This window comes from Hyla sarda, chromosome 1, assembly GCF_029499605.1.
Source record: "Hyla sarda isolate aHylSar1 chromosome 1, aHylSar1.hap1, whole genome shotgun sequence".
NCBI lineage: Eukaryota > Metazoa > Chordata > Amphibia > Anura > Hylidae > Hyla > Hyla sarda.
Window position 1 is genome coordinate 500135477 of NC_079189.1, and position 22826 is coordinate 500158302.

General features: G+C 44.1%; 1 protein-coding gene across 8 annotated transcripts in view; it reads left to right on the top strand.

Moving 5' to 3' along the window:
* Positions 1-21069, top strand: part of TMEM232 (transmembrane protein 232) — a 244565-nt gene extending 223496 nt beyond the window's left edge. For 7 of the 8 annotated variants that reach the window (XM_056537479.1, XM_056537476.1, XM_056537477.1 and 4 more), the window contains exons 13-14: positions 11564-11657; positions 20734-21069. In XM_056537479.1, coding sequence (XP_056393454.1) covers positions 11564-11657; positions 20734-20928 — 289 coding nt within the window. In that variant the 3' untranslated portion in view covers positions 20929-21069. The remainder of the gene's footprint in view (positions 1-11563; positions 11658-20733) is intronic. The other variant, XR_008847464.1, reaches the window with a different exon arrangement.
* Positions 21070-22826: the final 1757 nt, after the last annotated feature.

Here is a 22826-nt window from a genome sequence, read left to right on the forward strand (position 1 = left end):
ATTCCTCACTTCTCCACCATCATTGCTCCTATTGTAGCATTAACCAAGAAAAATGCTAATCCGAAGTCCTGGCCACCGCAGGCGGAGGAAGCCTTTAACCATCTCAAGGCTACCTTTGCCTCTGCTCCTGTACTGTCCAGGCCTGATCCTCTGAAGCCTTTTATCCTTGAAGTTGATGCCTCATCTGTCGGAGCTGGTGCTATTTTAATTCAAAAGAAAACATCAGGAAAGACCCTCACTTGTGGGTTTTTTCTCCAAAACCTTTTCTCCTGCAGAGAAAAATTACTCGATTGGCGACCGAGAACTCCTGGCCATCAAGTTGGCACTTGAGGAGTGGAGACATCTCTTGGAAGGATCCGTTCACCCCATCATTATCTATACGGACCATAAAAACTTATCCTATCTTCAATCTGCACAGCATTTGAATCCACGCCAAGCTAGATGGTCGTTGTTTTTTGCTCGCTTCAATTTTGAAATACATTTTCGTCCGGCCGAGAAAAATGTCACAGCTAATGCTCTATCACGTTCCATCGATGCCTCTGAATCTGAAACTCCTCCTCTACACATTATCCCTCCTGAGTGCCTTATCTCCTCTGCTCCTACCACCCTTGTGCAAATTCCTCCTGGAAAGACCTACGTTCCACCACGCCTTCGGCTCAAAATCCTTAAATGGGGTCACTCATCTCAATTGGCCGGACATGCTGGTGTCAAGAAGTCTGCGCAGTTAATTTCCAGACACTATTGGTGGTCTTCCCTGGAAAAAGACGTGTCGGATTTCGTTCGGGCTTGTACGGTTTGCGCCCGTGACAAAACCCCACGCCAGAAACCTGCAGGTCTTCTTCTTCCTCTGCCTGTGCCTGAACAGCCATGGTCCCATATTGCCATGGACTTCATTACTGACCTACCACCTTCTCACGGCAATACAGTCATTTGGGTGGTCATTGATCGCTTTTCTAAAATGGCTCAATTTGTCCCTCTGCCTGGTCTGCCTACTGCGCTTCAATTGGCGAAACAATTTTTTCTTCATATTTTTCGCCTCCATGGGCTTCCCACGCACATCGTCTCTGACAGAGGTGTGCAATTTGTTTCCAAGTTCTGGAGAGCCCTATGTAGTCAATTAAAAATCAAATAAAATTGCTCTTCTGCTTACCACCCTCAATCCAACGGTCAAGTGGAAAGAGTTAATCAAATTCTCGGTGACTACTTACGTCTGTCACGATTCGGCTTCCAGGTAGTGGATCCTCTGTGTCAGCGAGGGATTGGCGTGGACCGTGCTAGTGGACCGGTTCTAAGAGGCTACTGGTTTTCACCAGAGCCCGCCGCAAAGCGGGATGGTCTTGCTGCGGCAGTAGCAACCAGGTCGTATCCACTAGCAACGGCTCTACCTCGCTGACTGCTGAGAAGGCGTGGGACAGAAGGACTAGGCAGAGGCAAGGTCAGACGTAGCAGAAGGTCGGGGGCAGGCGGCAAGGTTCGTAGTCAGGATGGGTAGCAGAAGTTCAGGTACACAGGCTTTGGACACACTAAACGCTTTCACTGGCACAAGGCAACAAGATCCGGCCAGGGAGTGCATGGGAGGAGGTCAGATAAAGGCAGGGAGCAGGTGGAAGCCAATTAAGCTAATTTGGCCAGGCACCAATCATTGGTGCACTGGCCCTTTAAGTCTCAGAGAGCTGGCGCGCGCGCGCCCTAGAGAGCGGAGCCACGCGCGCCAGCACATGACAGCAGGGGACCGGGACGGGTAAGTGACCTGGGATGCGACTCGCGAGCGGGCGCGTCCCGCTGTGCGAATCGCATCCCCAACGGCCAAGACAGTGCAGCGCTCCCGGTCAGCGGGACTGACCGGGGCGCTGCAGGGAGAAAGACGCCGTGAGCGCTCCGGGGAGGAGCGGGGACCCGGAGCGCTAGGCGTAACAGTACCCCCCCCCTTAGGTCTCCCCTTCTCTTTGTCCGGTAACTGCCTCCCCTGGGATGAGGACACCGGGAAAGAATGGAGGGTTTCCTCAACGGCAGGCAGTACAGCAGGAGTGGGAATGGGGAGGGAGGGCAGAGGGCGAGGCCTGGCACGGGGCAGTGTGACACCAGGACGGGGGCCATGGGGAGGCACAGAGGCTTGCCTGACGGGACTGGGAGGGGGGGAGAGGCACTTCCTGTGGCAGGCAGAGTCCCAGTTCCTGATCTCCCCGGTGGTCCAATCAATGGTGGGGGAATGAAGCCGGAGCCAAGGCAGACCGAGGAGGACCTCAGAGGTACAGTTGGGGAGAATGAAGAACTCAATCCTCTCGAGGTGGGGTCCAATAGACATGAGGAGGGGTTCTGTGCGGTAACGCACGGTGCAGTCCAATCTGGCTCCGTTGACCGCGGAAATGTAGAGCGGCTTGACGAGACGGGTCACCGGGATGCTGAATTTATTAACAAACGCCTCCAAAATAAAATTTCCAGAGGCACCGGAGTCCAAGCAGGCCACGGCTGAGAGGGAGGAGTTGGCAGAAGAAGAAATCCGCACGGGCACCGTGAGACGTGGAGGAGCAGACTTGGAACCAAGAGACGCCACACCCACGTGAGCTGGGTGCGTGCGTGCGTTTCCCAGGCGTGGAGGACGGATAGGGCAATCCACCAAGAAATGCTCGGTACTGGCACAGTAAAGACAGAGATTTTCTTCCCTACGGCGATTCCTCTCTTCCTGGGTCAGGCGAGACTTATCCACTTGCATGGCCTCCTCGGCGGGAGGCCCAGGCGTAGATTGCAACGGATACTGTGGGAGAGGTGCCCAGAGATCTAAGTCTTTTTCCTGGCGGAGCTCTTGGTGTCGCTCAGAAAAACGCATGTCAATGCGGGTAGCTAGATGGATGAGTTCTTGCAGGTTGGCAGGAATCTCTCGTGCGGCCAGCACATCCTTGATGCGACTGGATAGGCCTTTTTTAAAGGTCGCGCAGAGAGCCTCATTATTCCAGGATAGTTCAGAAGCAAAAGTACGGAATTGTATGGCGTACTCGCCAACGGAAGAATTACCCTGGACCAGGTTCAACAGGGCAGTCTCGGCAGAAGAAGCTCGGGCTGGCTCCTCGAAGACACTCCGGAGTTCAGCGAAGAAGGCCTGGACTGTGGCTGTGGCAGGATCATTGCGGTCCCAGAGCGGTGTGGCCCAAGACAAGGCCTTTCCTGAAAGAAGGCTTACTACGAACGCCACCTTAGACCGTTCTGAAGGAAACAAGTCCGACAACATCTCCATATGCAGGGAACACTGAGACAAAAATCCACGGCAGAGTTTAGAGTCCCCATCAAATTTGTCCGGCAGGGACAAGCGTAGGTTAGGAGCGGCCACTCGCTGCGGAGGAGGTGCAGGAGCTGGCGGAGGAGATGGTTGCTGCTGTAGCAGAGGCAGAAGTTGCTGTAACATGGCGGTCAACTGCGACAGCTGCTGTCCTTGTTGGGCAATCTGCTGCGATTGCTGAGCGACCACCGTGGGAAGATCAGCGAGACTTGGCAGCGGCACCTCAGCGGGATCCATGGCCGGATCTACTGTCACGATTCGGCTTCCAGGTAGTGGATCCTCTGTGTCAGCGAGGGATTGGCGTGGACCGTGCTAGTGGACCGGTTCTAAGAGGCTACTGGTTTTCACCAGAGCCCGCCGCAAAGCGGGATGGTCTTGCTGCGGCAGTAGCAACCAGGTCGTATCCACTAGCAACGGCTCTACCTCGCTGACTGCTGAGAAGGCGTGGGACAGAAGGACTAGGCAGAGGCAAGGTCAGACGTAGCAGAAGGTCGGGGGCAGGCGGCAAGGTTCGTAGTCAGGATGGGTAGCAGAAGTTCAGGTACACAGGCTTTGGACACACTAAACGCTTTCACTGGCACAAGGCAACAAGATCCGGCCAGGGAGTGCATGGGAGGAGGTCAGATAAAGGCAGGGAGCAGGTGGAAGCCAATTAAGCTAATTGGGCCAGGCACCAATCATTGGTGCACTGGCCCTTTAAGTCTCAGAGAGCTGGCGCGCGCGCGCCCTAGAGAGCGGAGCCGCGCGCGCCAGCACATGACAGCAGGGGACCGGGACGGGTAAGTGACCTGGGATGCGACTCGCGAGCGGGCGCGTCCCGCTGTGCGAATCGCATCCCCAACGGCCAAGACAGTGCAGCGCTCCCGGTCAGCGGGACTGACCGGGGCGCTGCAGGGAGAAAGACGCCGTGAGCGCTCCGGGGAGGAGCGGGGACCCGGAGCGCTAGGCGTAACAACGTCATTTTGTCTCCGCCCGTCAAGATGACTGGGTGGACCTTCTGCCCTGGGCTGAATTCTCGTACAATTTCCAAAATTCTGAGTCTTCCACAAAATCTCCATTTTTTGTGGTGTACGGCTGTCACCCGCTTCCCCCCCTCCCCATTCCCACTTCATCTGGAGTTCCTGCTGTAGATGATTTGACACAAGACTTCTCCTCTATCTGGAAGGAAACTCAAAAGTTGCTCTTACTGGCCTCATCTCGCATGAAGAGACATGCTGATAAAAAGAGAAGAATTCCTCCTTTCTTTGCCCCCGGTGACAAAGTGTGGCTCTCTGCCAAATACATCCCTTTCCGTGTCCCTAGCTACAAGCTTGGACCACGGTACCTCGGACCATTTAAAATAAAAAATCAATTCTGTCTCCTACAAGCTCCATCTTCCTTCTTCTCTTCGTATTCCCAACTCTTTCCATGTTTCTCTTCTCAAACCTCTTATACTTAACCGTTATTCTCCCAAGGTCACTGTTCCTGCTCCTGTTTCTGGCTCCTCTGATGTCTTCTCTGTCAAAGAGATCCTCACCTCCAAGGTTGTCCGAGGTAAAAGATTTTTTTAATTGATTGGAAGAATTGTGGTCCAGAAGAGAGGTCCTGGGAACCTGAGGCCAACATTCTGGACAAAGAGCTTGTCCGCAGATTCCTGGGCTTCAAAAGGAGGGGGAGACCAAAGGTGGGGTACTGTTACGCCGAGCGCTCCGGGTCCCTGCTCCTCCCTGGAGCGCTCGTGGAGTTCTTCTGCGTGCAGCACCCCGGTCAGACCCGCTGACCGGGAGCGCTGCTCTGCTATCACCAGCGGGGATGCGATCCGCGTGGCGGGACGCGCCCGCCTGCGGGTCGCATCCCAATCCTCTCACCTGCCCCGTCCTCCTGCTGTCCCGGTGCGCGCGGCCTCGCTCTCTAGGGCGCTCGCGCCGTCTCTCTGAGATTTAAAGGGCCAGTGCACCACTAATTGGTGCCTGGCCCAATCAGTGCTAATCACTTCCTACACTATATAATCCCACTTCCCCTTCCTGTCCTCGCCGGATATTGTTGCCTAGTGCCAGAGAAAGCGTTTCTTGTGTCCCTTTGCCTGTGTATCCAGACCCTTTGCCGTTGCCCCTGACTACGAACCGTTGCTGCCTGCCTTGACCTTCTGCTACGTCTGACCTCGCCTTGCCTTGTCCCTGTGTACCGCGCCTGTCTCAGCTGTCAGTGAGGTTGAGTCGCTATCGGGTGGAACGACCTGGGGGTTACCTGCCGCAGCAAGTCCATCCCGCTTTGCGGCGGGCTCTGGTGAATACCAGTAACCTCTTAGATTCCGTTCCCCAGGCACGGCCCACGCCATCGCCTCACTGACACAGGGGATCCACTCCTGTGTCCTTCCTGCATACCAGTCCGGATCCTAACAACGACTATCCTGCATTGACACCTTTCATCAATTTTTCTCTTCCGTCCATACCCAGGGAGATTAGCTACAGTGCCATGGGTTGCAAACTTATTGATAATGTTGCGCACTGTGGACAAAAGCAAATCTAGATCTCTGGAGATGGACTTGTAACCTTGAGATTGTTGATATTTTCCCCCAATTTTGGTTCTCAAGTCCTCAGACAGTTCTCTTCTCCTCTTTCTTATGTCTATGCTTAGTGTGGCACACACAGACACACAATGCAAAGACTAAATTATCTTCTCTCCTTTTTATCTGCTTTCAGGTGTGATTTTTATATTGCCCACACCTGTTACTTGCCCCGGGTTAGTTTAAAGGAGCATCACATGCTTGAAACAATCTTATTTTTCCACAATTTTAAAAGGGTGCCAATAATTTTGTCCAGACCATTTTTGGAGTTTGGTGTGACATTATGTCCAATTTGTTGTTTTTTCCTCCCTTTTTTGGTTTAGTTCCAATACACACAAAGGGAATAAACATGTGTATAGCAAAACATGTGTATAGCAAATAGTGTTACTACAATCCTTTTCTGTGAGAAATACTTCATTTTCTTGAAAAATTTCAGAGGTGCCAACATTTACGACCATGACTGCAAGTGATTTACAATATACATAGTGTAGCCAGTGTTATTTGTAGATTAAGAGATAATAATCAGTGTAAAATCATATACATAGATAAAGTGCAAGTCTTTCAGTGCTCATTGTAGGAGGGGCGAGACATACATAAATGTTATTAATCAATATCTTCTGCATCTGTGGGGACTGTAATGACGACGGACGCCAACTCCGCTTCTCGGCATTGCACGCCGGCCATGGATTTTGGCACGGTATGCAATGGTGTCCACGCAAATCCCTGTCAGGGACATGGGACCACAGGGGAGAGAGTATACCCTCCAGTCTTCAGGATCCAACTGAAAAAATATACTGGCGCGTAATATGTATACAAAAAACATGGTTATACATAAGACATGAATAGCTACAGTCCCGATCAGAATCAGCAGACATTTGTTTGAAGATTTCAAATTGTAGTATGTAGCCTCCACTTACAGGTGATCTAAAACCAAAAGAAAAAAACATGCTTATTGTACTAGAAAGACATATCACATCATTTTCCATAGATAACAGACATATTTTTTTTAAAATCAGAAATTTTTATTGAATATTTTGCAGTTTACAAACAAATAACAACACAAAACCATATTCATTCCATTATGACTAAAGTTTCACTTGTTTGATTGAAATTCCAAGAAAAAAACTGTGCAAAGTCAAAAACCGTATGGTGAAAATCGGATGGAGCCATACACACATACGGTTCTAAACTGTTCCCATTGACTCCCATGTTTAAAAAAAAAAAAAAAAAAGCATATACGGTTTAATACAGTTTTTCACCTGGACCAAAAACCGTGGTAGGCTACGGTTCTGGGTACAGGAAAAAACTGACAAAACCGTACAGGACACAACCTGATACATCTTTTGGTATATGGTTTTCAATGGAGAGTCAATGTATACGGTTTTCAATACGGTTTCATACGGTTTTCAAATTGAAAACGTATACGGGAACTGTATTGCAAAAATGTGGTGTGAACCCAGCCTTATACCTGTTGTTATTACTAACCATTATTTATAAAAATGTATCCAAAATAGACTGAAAAACTGCTACATGCAATAGAGTGCTTCCAACTTGCAAAAAAAAAAAATCTGCGGCATGCATAAGGGTAACTGTACTGGGAAAAGTTAATACTTTTACTGAAACCAAATTTCATATTTTCCTTATTACTACATAAAATGACTACTGTGTTTACATTAAATATGCATCAAATCATGAAACTGTCTAATAAATGGAACTGTGTGTTTCTACTTTACACACAGTATCTTGTTCAGCTGAGCAACTTACATTTTATCAGTAAGATCATTTATTTGGACCGGTTTTCTCCAGGGAAATTATATTTTTGTTTTGTCCATAGTTGTAGCTACGAGGGAATGATCTTAAATTTACAGTACACTGCATTATGTATGCAAGAACAGGACATGAAGCTGATTATTATGCCAGACACTGAAGAGAACTATTAGATGTGTAGTCGCCTTGCATGTTGGTGACAACCAGCACACAAGAGCAGCAATATCACAATTAAACAGGATTTCGCAGACAGACAGTAAATTGATTTACCAGTTCAAGAGTTTTAAAAGTGTCTTCACCATCTTATCAAAGACTATCATGAAATTGCATAGTTTTTTCTTGAGAGTTCAAATTTAATAAGATTAAGGAAGTAGAACCAAAAATAACAGTTTGATTAAAATGAAAAAATAAAATGAATCTGTATGGAGGTCTGGATATGGAGTCATACTCAAAATCAAAGGGGAAAACCACACTACAGGCTGATGTCCTTAAAACAAGTCAAAATGAAGCTCAGTAGTGTGTGTGGCCTCCACGTGCCCATATGACCTCCCTACAATGCCTGGGCATGCTCCTGATGAGGTGGCGGATGGTCTCCTGAGGGATGTCCTCACAGACCTGGACTAAAGAATCCGCCAACTCCCTGACAGTCTGTGGTGCAACGTGGCGTTGGTGGATGGAGCGAGACATGATGTCCCAGGTGTGCTCAATTGGATTCAGGTCTGGGGAACGGGCGGGCAAGTCCATAGCATCAATGCCTTCCTCTTGCAGGAACTGCTGGCACACTCCAGCCACATGAGGTCTAGCATTGTCTTGCATTAGGAGGAACCCAGGGCCAACCGCACCAGCATATGGTCTCACAAGGGGTCAGAGGATCTCATCTCGGCAGGCAGTCAGGCTACCTCTGGCAAGCACAGAGGGCTGTGTGGCCCCCCAAAGAAATGCCACCCCACAGCATTACTGACCCAGTGCCTGGTCATGCTGGAGGATGTTGCAGGCAGCAGAACGTATTCCACAGCGTCTCCTGACTCTGTCACGTCTGTCACATGTGCTCAGTGTGGACCTGCTTTCATCTGTGAAGAGCACAAGGTGCCAGTGGCAAATTTGCCAATCTTGGTGTTCTCTGGCAAATGCCAAACATCCTGCACGGTGTTGGGCTGTAAGCTCAACCCTCACCTGTGGACATCAGGCCCTCATACCACCCTCATGGAGTCAGTTGCTGCACATTTGCCAATCTTGGTGTTCTCTGGCAAATGCCAAACATCCTGCACGGTGTTGGGCTGTAAGCACAACCCTCACCTGTGGACATCGGGCCCTCATACCACCCTCATGGAGTCAGTACACATGCACATTTGTTGCCTGCTGGAGGTCATTTTGCAGGGCTCTGGCAGTGCTCCTCCTGTTCCTCCTTGCATAAAGGCAGAGGTAGCGGTCCTGCTGCTGGGTTGTTGCCCTCCTATGGCCTCCTCCAAGTCTCCTGATGTACTGGCCTGTCTCCTGGTAGCGCCTCCATGCTCTGTACACTACGCTGACCGCTGACAGACACAGCAAACCTTCTTGCCACAGCTCAAATTGATGTGCCATCCTGGATGAGCTGCACTACCTGAGCCACTTGTGTGGGATGTAGACTCTGTCTCATGCTACCACTAGAATGAAAGCACCGCCAGCATTCAAAAGTGACCAAAACATCAGCCAGGAAGCATAGGAGAAGTGGTCTGTGGTCACCACCTTTATTGAGGGGGTCTTGCTTATTGCCTATAATTTCCACCTGTTGTCTGTTCCATTTGCACAACAGCATGTGAAATTGATTGTCAATCAGTGTTGCTTCCTGAGTGGACAGTGTGATTTCACAGAAGTGTGATTGACTTGGAGTTACATTGTGTTGTTTAAGTGTTCCCTTTCATCTTTTTGATCAGTTTATATATATATATATATATATATATATATATATATATATATATATATATACACACACACACATATATACATATATGTATATATGACACAAAACTATTTATAATTGTGTGATTCTTAGCCATCCTTAGGCATTCTAAAATAAAATGCACCACATTTTTAAAAGTGGCACCACAGTTTTGGCGCATTTTAAGTCACACCTCTTTGCAAAACCACACCCACTTTTTACTAAGTCCTGCCTGCCTGTCGGATAGAGTGCAGAACTATATTCTTTTTATCTAATTGTTTGAAAAAAATCTAAAGGACAACAGATTTTGGACCAAAATAATGGCACTCACTTATGTCTTTACTCATGATTTATGGTAAGATTATTATAGTCATAGTCATTTTTTTTATAAGTGTAGTTTACAAATCTGTTTAACTTTCTGGCACCAGTTGATTAGAAAAAAAATAGTTTTCCACCTGAAAACCCCTTTAAGCGGTGTTTGTGGCAATTGTTGTTGCTTGATGATCTATCATTCACCCCTCCTTGAAGTGAGTACATTTCGGGTTGGATATCCAAAATGCAAATGAGTCTGCAGATGAAAGGAAAAGTACTTACAGACCTTACCTTGGACCTAGCATGGGCTTATTAAAAGAAAACAACCAGAGAGTTGTTGATCAGGGTAGAAGATTATAAAATGCCTAAAGATAGAAATCCACCACAGAGTATGGCAAAGGATGTTGGTTGTTCCCAGTCAGATGTGTGGGACATTTGGCACAGATATAATGTTTATAAGATGAAATACGTTATTTTAGGACGGAAGATAACGGGAGAAATAGTGCATGCACTATTTCTTCCGTTCATTCACCCGTCACAAAATAACATCCATTATTAATAACGGGCTATAATAGGTTAAAACGAATAATGTAAAAATCCCATAGACTATAATGGGATTTTCTAACGGCCGTAAGGGATTTTGTAACGCCCGTTTTTTTTTTATAACGAAACATTAAATGGATCTTTAAAACGGAAAAATTTTGTAGTGTGAAAGCAACCTAAGCCAATAAGTGACTCACCTAGATGGGTTGTGTAAATGCCGGCACAATATGTATAAGGGCGTATTCGTAACTGCTCCTCCTTCCTCCCAACACTCCAAGGCAGGAACAATAAAATCGTCAACTCCAACAACCAACCTCCTGGAGGATTACTGGGCGCTGCCAATGAAGTAGTCTGCTAAGCCAACATTAAAAACCTTTATTAAAAATGTACTACATGTTTCGAAACCGGATCGGTTTTGAAACACGTAGTATGTTTTTAGTAAAGGTTTTTAAAGCTGGCTTAGTGGATGACTTCATTGGCAGCGCCCAGTAATCCTCCAGGAGGTTGGTTGTTGGAGTTTAAGTTTTTATTCAGCCATGAATAGCTGCATTGGCTCAGGAGATGATGCTGGATTTGTGTGATGCCATTCTAATAAAACATGTAAAGATGACAGCCATAACCTCAGCAGTCAATGCATTGATGGGCATAGAATTTTTAGATGTTTTTGGCATTCCATCAATGGAAAAAAGGGTTGCCAATGATGATTTCTTTTTTCTGGATGATGTTGGATCTGGAGCAAAGTGTGTTAGAGCCAGGAAGGGCATATCAGCTCAATGACATAATCAGCAATTCCCCTGAGGGGCGTTTGATGAAGCTAGAATGTTCCGTTATTACATATTGTTTTGCGTTATGTCTGTGATGTGTATATTTGCTATAAAGTGAAAAAAAAGAAAGCTGTGGTGATGCTATATTTACCAGTAATTGTATTCTTCATGTCAAAATACCTTACAAAAAAGGAAAGCTTATATATATACACACTCATGGTAAGTCATTGTAAATATTGGAAGTAAGCTTGAAAATGGATCTGACATGGCAACAGAAAACATGGCGGTCACTAAATGGTACCAGCCAGGTTTAACATTTTGTGAATTCACTGTAAAATATGTAGATATTAAAATCTGACTTATTATACTAAGAAAACTAAATTTATAGATAAAAACATAACTAGAAAATTAACTACTGTGAAAACATATTTTTTCAACAGGCAAGAACTTGTGCAAAAAGGGCCATCTCTTACTCCTCCATTAGATTTTTTCACGCGGGCTAGCATGGATTTGCAAAAAGTTATTGAAGATCAGGTAATATAATTTCACTAACTACGAAGACCTTTCAAAATGCAATTGTGTATGAGAATAAAGTGAACTAAGCATTAAAAAGATCCTGTTATTATTATCCAAACACGGTTTGTTGTGTTGCGTTACAAGACGGAACGCCTTGGATATTTGTATATTTATGAGTATTTATTATTTATGTGATCACCAGAGTGTTATTATATGTGTGTATTGCATGAACTAGACTCACAGGGTGTTTTATTTGGAGGTAACTGTCAGATAGCATCGAGGTACCTAATTTCCTCCATCCTGTACCTATATCAGATCTTCCCAGCTTGGTGCAGGTCTACAATTTTGTTTCTGGTGTCCTTAGACAGCTCTTTGGTCTTGGCCATAGTGGAGTCATGATGCTCAGTCCCCCTGCATCTCCCCCTCATCACACACAGAGACAGTTTGCTCTGTAGTGATGACGGCAGGGTGGCGCTGCAGAGATCACGGGGGGTCCTTTGGATAGGGGATAAAATGTCTTAGGGCCGGAGTACACCTTTAAAGCGAGCAATGGAGCTGCACTCTCTTCACAGGCAGTGAAGGGTGGCTAGTATAAGTAGCTGGGACCTAATAGCTAATGATAGACAGCAGCGATCCCATCAATGCTCCAATGACAATCACGGCGTCTAAAAGTATTAAAGGGGTGATCCTCTTAAGACATCTTATCCCCTATGAAAAGGAGTTCTGCACTTGGAAGCCCCTCTCATTTTTCTTTTAGATGGTTAAATATTTTAAATCATATACAATAGTGAAAGGAATAAGCAAGGATTCATTTACACAGGTAAATGAAATGACAATAGCATCTAATGTTATTACGCAGGTTAATGACATATTATTTTTCCAATCTTTCCTTCATCAGACTGCAACATTTAAATATTTATAATGACCTACTGTAAATATCCTAAAGAAAGCCAAAAGACTCTCACATTGCACTTTGTCATTACTAATAGAATTTTCCAACTAAATTATTAGTAATAGTACTGTTGTACAATGCTACACATTGTGAGTCATTACTAATATTCCCCTTTTTTTCCATTTTCATAGTCATTTTTTTCATTTATCCCTTATATGTATCAATGTGTTTTCATGTGTCATGTGTAAAAATGTGGCAAAATTTTAAACCTCCCAATTAATTTGAAGTATCACAGCCTGAAAATTGGCTAAACAATTTCATAATTTACTCAGATTATAAAAAAAATGGGTTGGAAAAATAAGCAAACGTTGGCCCATGCTTGACATGTGCCGTTACTAAATATAGTGAAATGCATTTTCTCTGACCTTTTAAAAAAAAAAAAAAAAAAAAGGCATTAAAACCCTTCAGTTTTAACAAAAGATATAAAAAGTTTGTAGCAGCTCAACTATCTTCAACTAGTGAAATGGAGTTGTACAGTATTTTGTTTTGCATGGAACCCTATGGGTCTTCTGTCCCCCTGTTAAATTGCTTCATCATACTACATATCTATAAAGCCATTGCCCCCCTAGAAGTACTAATAGTGGATATTATCTCTTTAACCCCTTAAGGACCAGGCCAATTTTCACTGTAGGACCAGAGCATTTTTTGCACATCTGACCACTGTCACTTTAAGAATTCATATCTCTAAAACACTTTTACAGAATATTCTGTTTCTGAGATTATTTTTTCGTGACATATACTACTTTATTTTGGTGGTAAATTTTCGTCGTAACTTGCATCCTTTTTTGGTGAAAAATCCCAAAATTTCATGAAATTTTGAAAATTTTGCATTTTTCTAACTTTGAAGCTCTCTGCTTGTAAGGAAAATTGATATTACAAATAAATTTTTTACTTTTTGAAAACATTAGAGGGCTTCAAAGTAGAGCAGCAATTTTCAAAAATGTCATGAAAATTGCAAAATCTGAAGGGACAAATGTTACAGAACTACAACTCCCAGCAACTGTGACCCTCCAAATGTTGCAAGACTACAACTCCCAGCATGCCCAGACAGCCTTTGGCTGTCTGGGCATGCTGGGAGTTGCAGTTTGGCCTTCCTAGTGGTTGCCACAGTAAAGATCACTTTACTTTCACTTTCATTCCCCCCCCCCCACGTTGCTTCCCTACCTGAGCCAGGATCCAGCAGTCTGCAGCGACGATCAGCTGTTCCCAGGCATCTTCTCCTGCAGGTACCGACCTCCATCTTCTCCCCATGTTCCACGCGACATCCAGGGGTGGGCAGAACGGGGGTTGCCATGGCAACCCACTGTCCTGCTCTGCCATTGGTCAGAATAAGTTCTGACCAATGGCAGGGGATAGGAGGAGATCGCATCACTGCGACCTCACTCCTACCCTGCAAGATGATCTGGGCTGTCACTGACAGGTCAGATCACCACTATTTTCTGGGTGATCGGGTCACCAGAGACCCGATCAGCCCGGAATAGCAGAAAATCGCATGTCTGAATTGACATGCGATTTTCTGCTATCGCCGACATGGGGGGGTCTCAGGATCCCCCTCAGCGCTTGCCTCGGACGCCTGCTGAACGATTTCAGCAGGCGTCCGGTTTCGCAGCCCGCCCAGCGCTCGATGGGATGCGAAATTCGCACGGACGTATGAGTACGTGCCTGGTCCTTAAGACCCAGGGCGCAGGGACGTACTCATACGTGCCTGATCCTTAAGGGGTTAAAGGGGTTATCCAGGAAAAAACCTTTTTTTGTATATCAACTGGCTCCAGAAAGTTTTATAGATTTGTAAATTACTTCTATTAAAAATCTTAATCCTTTCAGTACTTATGAGCTTCTGAAGTTAAGGTTGTTCTTTTCTGTCTCTCTCTGATGACACGTGTCTCGGGAACTGCCCAGTTTAGAAGCAAATCCCCATAGCAAACCTCTTCTAAACTGGGCGCTTTCCTGAGACACGCGTCATCAGAGAGCACTTAGACAGAAAACAACAACCTTAACTTCAGAAGCTCATAAGTACTGAAAGGATTAAGATTTTTTTAATAGAAGTAATTTACAAATCTGTTTAACTTTCTGGAGCCAGTTGATATATATAAAAAACTTTTTTTTCCTGGATAACCTCTTCAAAGGACTTATACAAGTGGTTTCCAAACTTTTATTATGACCCCTATAGTAGTATAAACCCCCCTTGATATAGTATTAGGCCTCCCTGTTGTAGCATTAGGCTCTCCTGTTGTAGTTTAAGGCCCCCTGTAGAAGTAATAGTAGAAGGTAGTCTTAGACCACCCTTTTGTAGTATTAGCCCTCCCAGTAGTAGTATTAGGCCCCTCCTGTTCTATTAGGTCCCCTGTAGTAGTATTAGCTTTCCCTGTTGTAATATTAGCTCCCTCGGTTGTTGTAATAGCCCTCCCTGTATTAGTATTAGCCCCTTCCCCCCCTTTGCTTTGCCTTGCACAATTTTGGAGGTGTTTGCAACTTTTTTTATGCCTACATGCGACATTCGCACATCATAAATTCGCGACCACTGTAAGGTGACAACTAAAAGTAACTTAGACAAGGCTGTTTGGTATTTTCTGCATACCCACAAAAGTCGCAAAAAGTACTTAGTCGCACGTGCAACATTTTGTGCACTTGAAGTAAGCAAAAGAAGAAGAAAAAAGCTCTAAATGCAATGATACATTTTCCCCAGATGCTTAAAGCCTTTATAGAGTCCAAATAATGCAAACATTTTGCACATTTGAGGGCCTAAAAGTGACCCTCAATTGACCCTATTGGTCGGGATCATGGTTCGAAGACTCCTACTGATCATAATAACGTGTGGGGATGAGAGCACGGCAGAGCTCTTCAATTCCTAGCTCTCAGCGATCTTTGTCTTATTACTGTATAACTAATCTTGACTAATAATGGAGCAGCAAGACAAAAAAAGCAAAGAGAGCTGGCAAGCCTGATAGTTTTCCTGATTGGTAAGGGTCTCAGCTCTGAGACCCCGATAGATTAAAACTATGACACATCAAAAGTGATTTCAAGTCACAGGAACACTTTAAAGGGGTACTCTGGGCCATCACGCCCCCTCCCATAGACATGAATGGAGGGGGCATGGCGTGACGTCACGTCCCCAGTCCCGGAAACCCGTAGGTTTCCGAAACTGGAGATGCAGCCCCGCATAGAATGCGTCTCCTGCAGGGAGATCGCCCCCCCGCGATCAGACATCTCATGCCCTATCCTTTGGATAGGGGATAAGATGTTTTTGCCCGGAATACCCCTTTAAGGATTTGTATTTGACTGGTTTGAGTTGTTCCAAAGTGAGTCAGTGCAAGTTAATTTAACAGTGTCTTATCTACAAGAATATATTTTATAAATGGATAATTTCCATCTATGCCTAAGACTGCAATTTTTTCCAATTTATCTGTACTGTGGTCGGCATGCTGAGAACACAGCCAGTATTTCCCCATATTTAAAGGATTGTGTGGGTTTAGAAAATAAGTTTTATTCCCTTATATTTAAAATGCAAATTGACATTAGGGATTTAGCTGAATATTTTCAATTGGTATATGGATTTGGTGCATTTCCTTTTTGCAGTTAGTACTGTAGAATATTAGGACAGATATAAGCTCGTTGTTCATTTTTCATTGTAAAATGAATTCTTTTAAACATTATAAATCTTGCAAGACTAATTATGCATATTTTACAGCTATGCTGCTGTTGCTTCTTTTAAGAATACGCTTAATTGTATAACATTAATTGTATAGCATTATACACATTTACCAAGAATATATTAAGTTTTGTTCTTTTGTGAATTCCTTTGCTAATTAAGTGCCTCTACAACAAGTGTTTTATCTTTTTCTCACTATATTAAATATGAAGAGTCAAAAGCCAATTATTCAATTATTAATTTACTCATATAACCTTTATTAAATGTACCAGGAAATTGCCAAGATAGCAAGTTCAACTCCATTATGTCAAAACAATCATATATTATAATACAGTGCAAAACTATGTTGGTTACATTTTCTTTAATAAACCATTGGAATTTAAAGAGGGCCAACTCCCAAATACTTAATTGTTACTATGCTTACTTAAGATGCCCTGATTCAACACCTTTTTACAGTTTCTTAATACGTCCACCTGTTCCTGAGATACATGAGATTATAGTTTGTCTGAAAGTTAAGAGAATGGTCAGATGGGTGTGGTGAAGGGCAGGATTATACAGTCAGGGGGTGTGAATGTTTTTAACTGAGGGCCGTGTTTGATTAATACACACCCTTTTACTGTATAATCCCGCCCATCACCTAATATTCAATCCCATAATTCAAATTTAGTTCAACCCCATCTGACTGATTCTACAGGGTGGGCCATTTATATGGATACACCTTAATAAAATGGGAATGGTTGGTGAGATTAGCTTCCTGTTTGTGACACATTAGTATATGTGAGGGGGGAAACTTCAAGATGGGTAGTGACCGTGGCGGCCATTTTGAAGTCGGACATTTTGAATCCAACTTTAGTTTTTTCAATAGGAAGAGGATCATGTGACACATCAAACTTATTGGGAATTTCACAAGAAAAACAATGATGTGCTTGGTTTTAACATAACTTTATTCTTTCATGAGTTATTTACAAGTTTCTGACCACTTATAAAATGTGTTCAATGTTCTGCCCATTGTGTTGAATTGTCAATGCAACCCTCTTCTCCCACTCTTCACACACTGATAGCAACACCGCAGGAGAAATGCTAGCACAGGCTTCCAGTATCCGTAGTTTCAGGTGCTGCACATCTCATAACTTCACAGCATAGACAATTGCTTCAGATGACCCCAAAGATAAAAGTCTAAGGGGGTCAGATCGGGAGACCTTAGTGGCCATTCAACTGACCCACGATGACCAATCCACTTTCCAGGAAACTGTTCATCTAGGAATGCTCGGACCTGACACCCATAATGTGATGGTGCACCATCTTGCTGGAAAAACTCAGGGAACGTGCCAGCTTCAGTGCATAAAGAGGGAAACACATCATCATGTAGCAATTTTGCATATCCAGTGGCCTTGAGGTTTCCATTGATGAAGAACGGCCCCACTATCTTTGTACCCCATATACCACACCATACCATCAATTTGGGTGTCAGGTCCGAGCATTCCTAGATGAACAGTTTCCTGGAAAGTGGATTGGTCGTCGTGGGCCAGTTGAATGGCCCCCAAGGTCTCCCGATCTGACCCCCTTAGACTTTTATCTTTGGGGTCATCTGAAGGCAATAGTCCATACTGTGAAGATACGAGATGTGCAGCACCTGAAACTGCGGATACTGGAAGCCTGTGCTAGCATTTCTCCTGCGGTGTTGCTATCAGTTTGTGAAGAGTGGGAGAAGAGGGTTGCATTGACAATCCAACACAATGGGTAGCACATTGAACACATTTTATAAGTGGTCAGAAACTTGTAAATAACTCATGAAAGAATAAATAAAGTTACGTTAAAACCAAGCACATCATTGTTTTTCTTGTAAAATTCCCAATACGTTTGATGTGTCACATGGCCCTCTTCCTATTGAAAAGACTAAAGTTGGATTCAAAATGGCCAACTTCAAAATGGCCGCCATGGTCACTACCCATCTTGAAAAGTTTCCTTCCTCACATATACTAATGTGCCACAAACAGGAAGTTAATATCACCAACCATTCCCATTTTATTAAGGTATATCCATATAAATGGCCCACCCTGTATAAACCCACATATCTTAGGAACAGGAGGGAGTATCAGGAAACCGTAAAAAGCCCAAAAACTCTTTGAATCAAATGACCATCACCACATGATGTGTTATGTAGCGTGATGTCTTATGGTGACCTTAAGTAGCTGTTTTTTTTTAACTCTCAGCTGGACATGCATGTCATTTTAGTAGGAAGTGGAAAGCAAGCTGCTGTCAGATTCCTCTAGCAGCAGCTTAGCTTCTGAAGAGCAAAGATTTGGGCATGTGGTAATCCAACATGCCTGATTTTTATTTTCCCTGACATCTGCCACCAGGATCAATCAGAAGAAGGCCTATAAACATACGCAATGTAGTCATTCAGTCCCACTCAAAATCATTGGGTCTGCTAACTTAGGGTCTGTTAACATTATGATTCAACAATACGGGAAACAAATCAGGCTGGGGGGAGCCAAAACCGGGCGCTCCCGTATCCCAGCGGAACCCAGGTCCATATGTAATGCATTTCAATGAGCCGATAGGAGTCACGGTTTTAGGTCTGGTCAGAAAACCGTATAGGGGGCAAAAATTAGCCGACCGGAGTCAGCGTTTTACTCCAGTCGGCTCATGAAATGAATGAGGTACCTGATGGGTCCAGCTGGGATACAGGAGCGCCCGGTTTTCATTCCCCCCAGGCGGATATGGTTCCCGTAATCTAAAAACGTGGTGTGAACCCAGCCTAACATCTAATTTATATCGTCACCTTCAGTTACTCATGCCTAAGATAGTGGTAAGAGTTAGTAGATGTGCTGCTTGCAATGGTGAAGCTTCAGCTCATATTAAAGGGTTTTTCACAAAAATGAAACCTATTTTCAACTGTCTAATAAATATGTTGATAAATAAAGATATTTTACTACCTTTCTGTGGTCTTTCATGTCTTCCCTCTGCTTCTTATGCAAACTTTCTTCTCTCTTATTTCAGTTGCCCCACTCAGTGTCTAGTGTGTCTGTAATTAACATCCTGTTGCTGTAATGAACTACACTCTTGTTGGGAATTTAGCCAATTTCATCTCCCTCCTGCTTTACCTCCATAACTATAACCCTACCCTTTACACCCGTACATGCCTTCCGCATAATGGAAGAAAATAGTTCGCTGTATTTCCAACTACAGTGTACAGCAGCTAGATTTAGTCTGTTTCGGGATGTACACCATGGACAGAAATTGGAGAAATAAAGACAACAGAGCAGATAGTTTGCATCAGAAGCAGAAGGAAAGCATGAAAGACCATAGAAACAGAGTAAAAATAACTTTACTAGATGATTATTTATTAATTGAAAATAGGTTTCCTAATCAGAAACGCCTTTACTTCTATGGCAATTCCGTAAATATAGGCAGGAAAATCCTCATAATGTACATGAGCTTTACATTGTTAAGGATAAATTTATCTTAAGAACTCAAGTCCTTCAATTAATTTTTTGGACTACTGCCATTATAGAAATATTATTTTATTTTAGTGTAGAATACAAGGATCCTGGCCAGTAGCTGTGCTCCACAGAACATTCTTAGCTGTTTTGAGATCTCCCAAGGCTATTCATCCTATCTTAATTATACATTTGTTTGTTTCTGGTCTTCTATGCCAGTGACAAAATAAATACATTTGATATGTACAGTAATAATCACTTATGCATATTAAACCCCATATTATTTATGTCATAATCTTATAGAATTTTTTACTGAGGCTAAAATAAGCTATTAAACCATGAAGTCCTATGTACAGGCTAAATGCATATCTACATTTAATTACTTTGTAATCTATACTGTTATCGCTGCATACACAGATCACATCGAGAATACACATTTAATTTTGAAATAATTGGAAAGCTACAGCAAGCAATCTACAGTACTCCAATGTCTGCTTTAGGTTCCTTCCTTCCTATCCCCAAACCACTCATATCACATCTGAGAATCTTTTGGTGGGCCATTTTAACTCTTCATTTAAGTCAGTAAATGAAATGTAATATAATGAACTCACCAGTCCAGGCTCCAGCACTGCCTTATCGTCTTTCTCTGGCTTTCGGTGGAGTCTCAGGAGTCGCAGAGATGCACTTTATGCTGAGATGTGGCTCTTTGCTGTGGTCTTACTTGCTGTCTTTCTGGTTTTGTACCCTGGCTTGTTTCCTGATTATTCCTTTGTATGCTGACTTGCTTACTTACATGTCTGACTTTTACCATGTTTGCTTGTTTGACCATTCTTATGCCCAACACTAATTCAGTGTAGGGAACGTCATCTAGTTTGGGGTCCATCACGTAGGGCGAATCATCAAGTAGACAGGGGCTGTGGCTTAGCTCAGGGCTTCACTTTTCCTTGCCTCATGTGACATGTAGTGTTTGTATGTTTATATAGAGATATTCTAGTTAGCCTATGGTTATTGTAACTTCATAACAACAATAATGTATTTCTTTATCTTAAGTGGGCAAAGGAGCTGTTAATTCAAATGAAGGAGGAGGAAGAAGAGATGAAAAAAGAGAAGCAAGAAAAGCAAAAGAAAGAAGAAGAACAGTCTAACGAAAAAATAAGGAAAAGAGAACAGAAACTAGGGAAAACAAGCAAACCTTATGAGCTTCCTTGGTCTGTGGAGACAATAACACATGACAAAATGTATTAAAATAAAGTTACAATAATCTGGTAATTTTTATTCCTAGGCTATTTAAAAAAAAATAGATACTTCAAAAATACATGTGTGTTAATTTTATATTTTGAGTATTATTTGTGTCATCTCTCAAAAATAAATCAAAAAGAAATATAAACCCTCTTCTTACCTAAGCTTAGTAATTTGAGTTTTCTGCAATTATGCTTATTGGTTCATAATCATGCTGGCCGTACACATTAGGTAAAAGTTGTCTGGAACTGCCATTTGCTTATGGAAGCCTTCAAATTCTCCTTTGATAGCAGATGTTGGAGGAAAGAAGGATCAGGCATTTTGATTTACAGCCTGCCTGCTCCCTTATTCCCTTGTGAAAGAAGCTACGGCTTGTCTGTCATTAAAAACTTCACCACACATCTCTAATCTTCCATTTTCAGCATTTATGCTGCATGAAAATCTTATTTCGCGGTCGCTCTATATTGGGGGACACCTATACTGATGGATATATGCTCTTGCCACTAGGAGATCCTGACACTAGGAAAAGAAGTCGTCTCCTCCCTGGCAGGATATACCCGCTTACTGGAAGTGAGGTAATCAGTTTTAGCTAGTGTCAGTAGGAGGCAAGACACAGGTCTGGGAGCTCCCCAGACCTGGTCCTTTTTTTATTATTTTCTAGTAGGGGCTGTTAAGTTTTTTTCTCCCTTTTGTTTCCCTTTTTCAGGTGGGGGTTCAGGAGCATGGCGCTACCTTTTCCCCATATGCAACAAAGGGGCACAAACATAGAGTATGTACTGTCAACCCCTTCTCGCCAATGGCCCACGTCTGGAAGTTGTACCCTGGGCCCGGGTCCCCCACTGCCCCTGCTCACCCCGCTATCTTAGCCTGGTATGATGCAGCATGGCCATAAGCTGGTTGAAAACGCCTGGGTGAGAATGAGAAGATGGAGTCTGTTGGTGAGTATGTCTAACAAACTCTCCCCCCCCCTTTTCCCCCTCCCCTTCTGTACTCCGCTAGGGTTTCTCAATCCTGACGTCCCTTTTCTCCATCGCCGGCTCTCAGCCGCCATTACACGTGACTGTGCTGGGCTAACCTTGTGGCCTCCTGGTCAAGCTACCGGCAGCCCCATCTGCAGCAGTCCTCAAGTCCCCCCCCCCCAAACGCCCACCCCCGCTTTTACACTGACGGGTTAATCCTAAGGATTATTGGGGGTTGTCATCGGGGGATATCCCTGACTTTTTTTTTATTGGGGCTCTCAGGTGGGGGGGCTCGGTGGGCTGTGCGGTGGCTTTTCTTCTCACCACACAGCGGTACTGTACATATATAGACAGCCGGCTCTGCTCCTCTGCTTGCCACCTTTTTCACTGCCCGCACTTTCACTTTGCTTTAATCGGCGCTATTATGCGCCTCTCATGCTCCGCCCCTCTCCCTCACCTTGTTCCCGGGCCAAGGCAGGCCGAGCACTTGGACGATGGAGCCTGCCATTCGGCTCCAGCATCTTCCCGCAGCACGCGTGATATGAGCTGCTCCCTGCTCGCCAGTAACTGGGCACGCTGCAGGGGTCGGGGGCACTCTGTCGGCAGTTCCCAGCTTTTCTTTATGCCTCTGTCACCTATATTTATTATATAAAAATACCTCTTTTCATTAGCTCAGAGTGTTAGAAATCCTCTCAGGGAAAGGGTGACGTGTCCCTCCCTTGTGGTGGTGGGAGGTGATTGGTGTGTTTGCTGATGCAGCCTTGTCCATAATACCATAATAATAATAATTTCTTATCCATGAATCATGGACAAGCATGATGCTTCTGCAGGAGTGGTTAGTGTCCCAGTAGGTATTGAGATCCCAAGTGGTGGTATTTTCAGGAGCCATTTTATTTATAAAATATTTAAAAAAATGTAAGCAACCATATAACAAAAGTTCTTTCA